This window comes from Leptonychotes weddellii, unplaced genomic scaffold, assembly GCF_054177405.1.
Source record: "Leptonychotes weddellii isolate Sample4059 unplaced genomic scaffold, ASM5417740v2 HiC_scaffold_1479, whole genome shotgun sequence".
Lineage (NCBI taxonomy): Eukaryota > Metazoa > Chordata > Mammalia > Carnivora > Phocidae > Leptonychotes > Leptonychotes weddellii.
In genome coordinates this window covers 1-8,937 of record NW_027728931.1, presented here as the reverse complement: position 1 = coordinate 8,937, position 8,937 = coordinate 1, and the positions used below count along the sequence as shown (strand labels likewise).

Below are 8,937 nucleotides of genomic sequence, written 5' to 3'. Positions count from 1 at the left end.
CGCTTAACCAACTGAGCCACCCAGGCGCCCACTCTTCTTCTCTTCTTATAGGGACGTCAATCATATCAGATTAAGAGACCATCCTACTCCAGTAGGATCTCATCCTCACTGAGGTCTTTTTTTTTTTAATTTTTATTTATTTATTTGAGAGAGAGAGAGCGAGCATGAGAGAGAAAGAGAGAGAGAGAAAGCACGAGCAGGGGGGAGGGGCAGAGAGAGAGTGAGAAGCAGACTTCCCACCCAGCAGGGAGCAGGATACGGGACTCCATCCTAGGACCCTGGGATCACGACCCAAGCTGAAGGCAGACGCTAAACTGACAGGCACCCAGGCATCCCCTTCACTGAGGTCTTAATTACATTTACAAAGACTCTATTTCCAAATAAGTTTGCATTCTCAGGGACCAGGGTTTAGGGCTTCAGCATATTTTTTGGGAGGCACAGTTCAGCCCACAGCAGTCCCCTTCATATTCTCATGCTGGCTCCCTTTGAAGCCCACCCTGGGGCTCTAACTTGACCTCTTCCCTCTGTGCTGCCCAGATGTGAATGAGTGTCTGGATACCACCATGTGCCCAGCTTACGCAACCTGCACCAACACTTTGGATAGTTACTACTGCACTTGCAAACGAGGCTTTCTGTCCAGCAACGGACTGACGCAGTTCAGGGGCCAAGGAGTGACATGCGAAGGTAAGTACACACCCCCTCAAAACCCTCCAGCATATTGTAGGAAAATCAGGTGGAAGCTGGCTGGGTAGTGGATGTAGGTACTTTTTCTTTTCCTGAACATTTTTCTCCCCCTAACCCTCCCTTATCCTTCTTTTCTTAAAAAATTTTTTTTAATTTAAATTCAGTTAGCCAACATATAGTACATCATTTTTTTCTTTCTTTTTCTATAATGACAATGATTCCTGCGCACTCAACATTCCAACGATTCAGAGCTAACATTAGAATAAAAATAAAAGTAAAAACCATGCTATTTGTCAATATCCAAAAATAACCACTGATTTCATTTTGGGAAGTCTCCTTTTGGTTGTCTCTCCATGCAGAAAACAAGAATTTCTAACATTCACTGAGTACCAGGTCCCCTGTGAAGGGCTTTCTATGCATTTTTACATTAAACTGAGTGCAGGCATCATGATGATCCCCACCGTACAGATGAGGAAACTGCTTGGGGCACTGGAATGACTCCTCACGGTCTTGCGGTTGAACTGGCCTCCAAACCCACATCTTTCCGACTCTAACAGCAGTTTCTGAATCACGTCGCCTAGTTGTGAGGTGTTGGGGAAACGTATTTACCCTCTCTAAGCCTCAATGTTTCCATCTGTAGAATGAGTGTATAAGAGTACCTACCTCAAAGGATAGTTGGGAAAATTAAATGCAGTCATGTGTATGCAGTGTGCTAGGCACAGTAGAAGTGATGTAAGTAATATAAATTGAAATAATCCCCAGAATGAGCAAAGTTCTTTGTCTGTATTTCTTATATTTAAATGCCAATTCTCCCCTTGACAGTGAAGATCTGACTGTGCCTCTGAATAAGAGCAGGGGTCGGCAAACTATTTTATGCAAGGAGCCAGAGAGTAAATATTTTGGAGGTTGCAAACTGTATGATCTCTCTCATGACTACTTAATACTCCAGTTTTAGTGCAAAAGCAGCCATAGATGATACACGAAGGAATGATGTGGCTTTGTTCCAACAAAACCTTATTTATACAAACAAGTGGTGGACTGGATTTGACCCATGAGCGGTAGTTTGCTAGGCTCTGAATAAGATAATTCATTTCTATTGTTGTAGTACCCAGGGTGCTCCCAAATCCTTCTTTACCTTTGGGTTACAGTTCATGGGTTATTTGGTAAGCTTCAGTAGTCCTGATGGGCTCCGGTTTCCAAATTTGGGTTGAAATCAACATTCCGCATCTAGAAAATTATGGGATACTACAGCAAGGATTTCATCCCCTTTATGACTTTGACCTCCCTATGGTGCCTGATATCTTGTGAATATTCAGTAGATACTTGTTGAATGAAGCAACGCGTTACCTTATTCTTTATGTCAACTACAGATTTAATCAGCCTTAGTTGGTTGTTTCTAATGTTTTACTACTTCAAATAAAAGTGGAATGAACATTCCTATGGTCTGATCTTGATGTAGAGGGGCAGCTCCCAATTTCTGTCTAGGAGAGGCACAGTTTTCTGGGAGGAGCTATAAAAGACTTGCCTTGAAGCTGTATTTGCACGACAAATATGTAGCAAGAGTTTAGGATGACTTGGCAGACCAGGGCTGAAGGAGACTTGGGTTGGACCACCCCATGGTACCACGGCTGCACAATTTTATGGGTCCTCCAATTAGTAAATTGCTCTTTGTGGGTTTGCAAATTGTTCTTTTTTATCTACTGCTGGGTAGCAGAGCACCTGCAAACTTAGTACATCAAAATAATGGCAATCATTTTTTTGTTCATGAATCTGTCATGATTCCCCAACACCTCACAACATGTCTCCCTATCTGTCAGTTGGGTTGAGTTTGGTGAGTGTGGCTTGTCTCTGTTCCATGTGGTGTCAACTGAGTTGGGTCAAGTGGGGGCTAGAGGATCCACTTTAAAGAGAGCACATTCACATGGCTGGTGAGCTGGTGCTGGCCTTAGGCTGGCTGCTCCACCAGGGCTGTGGGCTGGAGGTCTTGGTTCTTCTCCATATGAGCTGCTTTTTTCATGGCTGGTTCCTCACAGTATGGTGGCTGAGTTCCAAGAGAACAAGGAGGGAGTGCATGGTATCTTTAGGACTTGGTGTCACACTCACAGCATGCTCAGGTTCAAGGGGAGGGAATATAGACCCCACTCCTTGCTGGAAGGAATACAAATTCCCATAGAATGAAGGGCATACAGCATAGAAGACATCATTTCTGCCATCTTTGAAAATACAACCTGCTACACATGATGAGGCAAGTTTGTAACTCCAACTCTTTCTGTGTCCAGATATAGATGAATGTTCTCAAAGCTCCCCACCATGTGGTCCTAACTCAGTCTGCAGAAACCTTCTGGGGAGATACAAGTGCAGCTGTTTCCCTGGTTTCTTTTCTCCCACCGGAAATGACTGGGTCATGGGAAATCCGGGTCGTTTCTCCTGCACAGGTAATGCTCTCAGGCATGGGTCTTTGGTGAACAGTGACCACTTAAGTTGGGTACATGTGTCCCTCACCTTAGACACACAATCTTTGGTCTGCTCACTCTCCTCCACTGCTCCTCAGACATCAATGAATGCCTCTCCAGTGGTGTCTGCCCAGAGCATGCTGAGTGTATCAACTCCTTGGGAAGCTACAGTTGCAGCTGCCGGGTTGGATTCATCTCTCACAACTCCATCTGTGAAGGTATAGAGGACCTGTTTTTCTTTATTTACCTACTTAATTAATTAAGAACCACCTTACTTAATGATCCTGTGAGGTAGGGATTATGGTCTTCACTTTGGGGATGAGAAAATTAAGGCTCAGAGCATTGAAGCAACTTCCCCAAGGATACAAAGCTGTTCAGTAGAAGAGGCAGGATTTGAATTCCTGCTGAGGGCCTACTATGAGTCAAGCAGTGGGTCAGGCAGTACTTGAGAGTGATGAAGGGCTCTCTCCCTAGAGTGATATCCTTCCAGGGAATATTGGCAATGTCTGGAGACATTTTTGATTGTCACAACTGGTGGTGGGGAAGGAGGGTTGTGGGCGCTACTGTGATCCAGTGGGGGGAGAGGCCAGAGATGCTGCTAAACACCCTGCAAAGCATGGAACAACTTCCCTACAACCAAAAATAATCCGGTCCCAGATTCCTGTAGTTCTGAGGTAGAGAAACTCTGTCCTGGGAGAGCTCAGACTCAAACTTCAGAACTTTTACTAAACTGTATTTGACTCAAGACCTGAGAGTTACCCTCGACCCCCCACCACACCTCCATATTAAAACAGACATCATATCTTGGGGAATTTACCTGCTAAATATGTCTTAAATCTCTCCATTCTTCCCCATCCTTGGTCCGGGTTTCACTGTTATTTTAGCAGACTCCTCACTGGGCTTTCCTTTCCTCCAGTTTTGTCCCCTTGAATCCATCCTCCAAACTGTAGCCAGAATATTCTCACAAGATGCAAGGGCTCCATCTTCCTGAGTCTGGTGCAGTGCTACCATGCTTATTTGTGGGGAGGGAGACCCCATCAAGTAAGGCATGGAGTGATCAAGACCTTATCACATCCCCTTGGCTTGGAATGAGAGATATTTGAAGTCCTCTCTGATTTTTCTGATCCATCTATAGCAGTTAGCTATTGCTGAGTAACAAATCACCCTGGAAGTCAGTAGCTAGAAACAAACACCATCTATTTGGCTTTCTATTCTGTGCATTCAAAATTTAGGTTGGGCTCTGCCGGGTCAGTTCTTTGGGTCTCTATTGGGCTTTTTATGTGTCTGTGGTCAGCTGTGGGTCAGCTTTGCTCATCTTGGCTGGGCTGCCTCACATGTCAGGGGGGGTCATCTGGGATGATCCATCTCTCTTCTACTTTGTCTCCCATTCTTTGTTAGGCTAGTCTAGTGCTTGTTCATATGGAAGAAGCAAGGAGCCCAAAGAATGAACAGAAGCAAATAACTCTCTAGAGGTCTAAGTATGGAACTGGCACCATGTCATTTCTGCTGCATTCTATTGGCAAGTGAACATCATAGGCCAGCTAGATTCAAGATGTGGGGAAACAAGCTCCACATCTTAAAAGAGTAGTGGCAAAAAGTCATATTGCACCACACCATCTGCAGCCCATAGTGTAGGTACGGGGAAGAGTAAAGAAGGACAGCCATGTCTATGGTCATTACTTTTTGGAGCTATTTACCACTCTCCGGTTATATATGTTGGGACAGAATTTATTCTCATGGCCATGCCTAACTGCAAGGGAGATGAGAAGGAAGGGGAGAACATGCACAGCAAATCTCTGTTTGCAGTCTCCTGTTCTCATTTCTTCATTCACTTTGACTTGGGTTTTCATTTCCACTGAACAGATGTGGATGAATGTGCTGATCCCAGAATTTGCCCAGAGCATGCAACTTGCCACAACAGTCCTGGAAGCTACTCTTGTGTCTGCAACCTAGGATTTGAATCTAGCAGTGGAAACGTGAACATCCAGGGCCCAGGAGAAACATGTGAAGGTAGGTGGGAGGGGTTTGTTGGGGAACAAGATCCAAGTCTGTTGGCAAAGACCACAGTGGTAGGGGAGGGGTCAGGATGAGTCTGGGCTGAGCTCAAAGTCCTCACCTGCTAAGCTGAAGCCAATAATCACTCACTCATTCATTCATTCATTCATGCACTCATTCAACAAATACTTCCTGAGCACCTACTATGTCAGGCACTATTCTAGGGATGGTGGATACAGCAGTGAATAACAGAGGCAAAACTATTTGTTCTCCTGGAACTCATCATCCAGTGCCGGGGGAGATAGATAGCAACATAAATGCATGAACATACTGTGTGCCAAGAATAGTTGAAGGCGATAAAGATAAATAAGGCAGGAAAGGTGGATAAGGAGAGCTGGGTATGGGGTTCTACTTTTAATAGAGTAGTAAGAAAAGACCATGCTGAGAAATTGATATTTGAGAAAAGATGTGAAGGATGTGAGGGAGTGAATATTGGGTATCTGGGGAAGGGTGTTCTAGGAGGAGGAAACAGCAGGTACAGAAGCCTGGAGGCAGGATCCCAGCCAAGGTATTATGCTTTTCCATTCATGTGCTCATTGTCTTCCCAACAACCTGTTGGTATCAGTGTATTTTATACCCATTTTACAGATGAGAAAAATGAGCCTCCATTGTGTTGGAACAACAGTCAAATAGATAGGAAGTAGGGAAGTCAGGATCCGAAATGTGCCGAGTGTGACTTCACACCCTGTGTTCTACCATCATGCTATTCTGCCTTCAAATGAGGTTGCGACATCTGGAAACGCAGGTTGGGGGCTTGCCTAGGGCCAGCATCAACTTAATCCCCAAATTCCCAGACTCTGACTCAAGACAGCCTGGGAATTTGTCCTCTAACAAGTCCAGAAGCAGATAGAGCCTGATTTTAAATCCTGGCTGTGCCTTTCACAGGCTGTGTGACTCTGCACAATTATGAAGCCTCAGTTTCCTTATCTGAAAAGTGGAAATAATGTTAGTGTGCACCTCACAGGGGCTACTGTGAAGCATTCCTTGAACAGGTGCATGTAGGACCTTCCTCAGCACCTGTCACAAGAAAGCTCAACATGTCACAGTTAATTTGTTAGTTAACAAATACTTACCTCATACTTGCTGTTCTCCAGGCTCTTTTCTGAGTCCTTCACAGATATCACCTTATTTAATGCTCCAAACAACCCTAGGGGGTGAGTACTATCATTATCCCCATCTGACAGATGATGGTGCTGAGACACACAGAGGTGAATTATCTTGCCCATGCATTAGTCAGCTCGGGGCCGCCAGAACAAAACACCACAGACAGGGCAGTTTCAACAACTGAGATTTACTTTCTCTATATTCTGGAGGCTGGAAGTCTGAGATCATGGTCAGAGAGGGCTCTCTTCCTGGCTTCTGGACGACCGCCTTCATTCTGCGTCCTCATGGAGAGTGAGCTCTGGTGTCTTTTCCTCTTCTTTTAAGGGCATTAATCCCATCTTAAGATCTCCTCTTAACCTCATCATCTTGCAAAGGCTCCATGTCCAAACACCACTGAGTGTTAAGGCTTTAAGATACGAATTCGGCGGGGGGGCATAATTCAGTCCACAGCACCCAGTAACACACAGACTATAAGGACAGAGCCATGCTTTGAGCCTAGGCTGTCTGTGCCCTCCACCCCTCCACTCAGACACTTCTCAATTATTATTATTGATAACGTAGTGATTCCTTGGAAAGGAATTGAGATTTATCAAACAAAGAGTGAGGCAAGTGAGTTCAAGGCTCAGGGAGAAGAGAATAAGCCTTCATGAATCTCCAGGTAATCAATGAATCTGGATCAGGAATTACTAAAGGATTAGAAAAGAAAGATAAGCTGGGTGAGCTTAGGTGGGACCAGACTCTTGGGGGTGTCATGTGTTTTAATGAGGAGTTTGGATTTTACCAAGCTGCAGAGAGCCTCATCAGGAGATTTGTGTGGGTCACAGACCTGCCTCTTTGTGCTTCCTTTCAGCAGACTTTAGGAGGGTGCAAGCAGAGCCCAGAAGACTCACTGGCTCTGGTCTGGGTGGGATTGTGGATTGCCACAGCTTCGCCATCCTTCATCCTTTTGACTTAGACTGGTTTTCTGCCTAGATGTGGACGAATGTGACAAGAACTCAGCTCTTTGTGGCCTCAGCTCCATCTGTATCAACATCTTGGGAAAATACAATTGCTCCTGCCTGCCTGGGTTCTTTTCACCTGCTGTTTGGACCCCTGAGAAACCAGATGATTTCAGATGTATAGGTAATGCTCCCAGGCATGCTGAGCACTTTCGATGGGTGTCAAACCACCCTGAAACATAGTGGCTTATGAACAATGCTTTGTGCTTGCTCATGATTCTGTAGGTTGACCGAATGATTTTTCTGGGTCACTAGGATGGCTGCCAGGTCCAAAATGGCCTCGCTTACATAGCTAGTAGTTGGTGCTGGCGTCTGGCTGGGAGCTCAGCTGGGCTCCTCAGTTTCCCTCATGGGCCCATCCTCATGGATTCTTGGGCTTCCTCAGAGCATGGCAGCTGGTTTCCAGTAAGGGAAGTTGCAAAGGGAAGGAAGCAGAAACTGCTGGTTCCTGTAAGACCTGGGCTTGGAAGTCCCAGAACGTTACTTCTGCCACATTCTCCTGGCCAAAGTCATGGGGCCAGCCTAGATGCCAAGGAAGGGGAAATTAACTCCCCATCTCATTGGGGGACAACAAATGCACACAGGAAGTGGAGGGAGGAATTGATGGCAGCCGTCTTTGGAGGATCTACTCTACTGCAGAACATGTCTTATGTTCTTTGACCCCAGGGCAAATACATGCTTCTTTTCATTAAAAGTGTTCTATTTCTTTTCATTCATTGATCTTCATCAGCTGTTGACATTGTTAGAGGCAGAACAATAGAGAGGCAAATTTGAAAGGGACCTTAGAGATAAACTAATACAGCACTCCGGGCTCCTAGGCATCTTTTCAGGACCCTTTTTTAGTTAGATTATCACCACTCTTATTTGTTTTAACTACTCAGTAGGTTTCACTTTGCATGAAGGAAGGTTTCCTCAGCTAAAACAGTTTTGAAAACCACGCACCTAGTCCAGCTCCATATGCAAAATGTAAATTCCACTTGTGCTATTTCTTTTTTTAAGTGCTATTTCTTTTATTATTATTATTGTGTTCAATTGGCCAACATATAGTACATCATTAGCTTTTGATGCAGTGTTCAATGATTTATTAGTTGCGTATAGAATTGCAGTGGGCACTATTTCTTTTTTTAAAAAAGATTTTATTTATTTGAGAGAGAGAGATAACATGGGGGGGTAGGGGCAGGGGGAGAAGGAGAAGCAGACTCCCCACTGAGCAGGGAGCCTTTGGGGGGCTCGATCCCAGGACCCTGGGATCATGACCTGAGCCGAAGGCAGATGCTTAACCAACTGAGCCACCTAGGCACCACCACCCCCATCTGTGCTATTTCTTTTTTCTTTCTTTCTTTCTTTTTTTTTTTTCTTGCAGAACGTGCCCTCTTTAATACCCATCACCAGGCTAACCCATCCCTCCACCCCTTCCCCTCTAGAACCCTCAGTTTGTTTCTCAGAGTCCATAGTCTTTCATGGTTCATCTCCCCCTCTGATTTCCCCCCCTTCATTCTTCGACTCCTGCTATCTTCTTCTTCTTTTTTTTTTTTTAACATATAATGTATTATTTGTTTCAGAGGTACAGGTCTGTGATTCAACAGTCTTACACAATTCACAGTGCTCACCATAGCACATACCCTCCCCAATGTCTATCACCC

At 44.9% G+C, this 8,937-nt stretch overlaps 1 protein-coding gene across 1 annotated transcript; it reads left to right on the top strand.

The window, feature by feature from the left end:
• Positions 1-428: 428 nt before the first annotated feature.
• On the top strand, positions 429-8,638 carry LOC115938893 (adhesion G protein-coupled receptor E1-like). The gene is made up of 5 exons (XM_031023007.2): positions 429-684; positions 2,964-3,119; positions 3,236-3,355; positions 5,001-5,147; positions 7,269-8,638. The coding sequence occupies exons 1-5, from the start codon at positions 564-566 to the stop codon at positions 7,475-7,477; spliced, it is 753 nt and encodes a 250-aa protein (XP_030878867.1). The 5' UTR covers positions 429-563; the 3' UTR covers positions 7,478-8,638.
• The last annotated feature ends 299 nt before the right edge of the window (positions 8,639-8,937 follow it).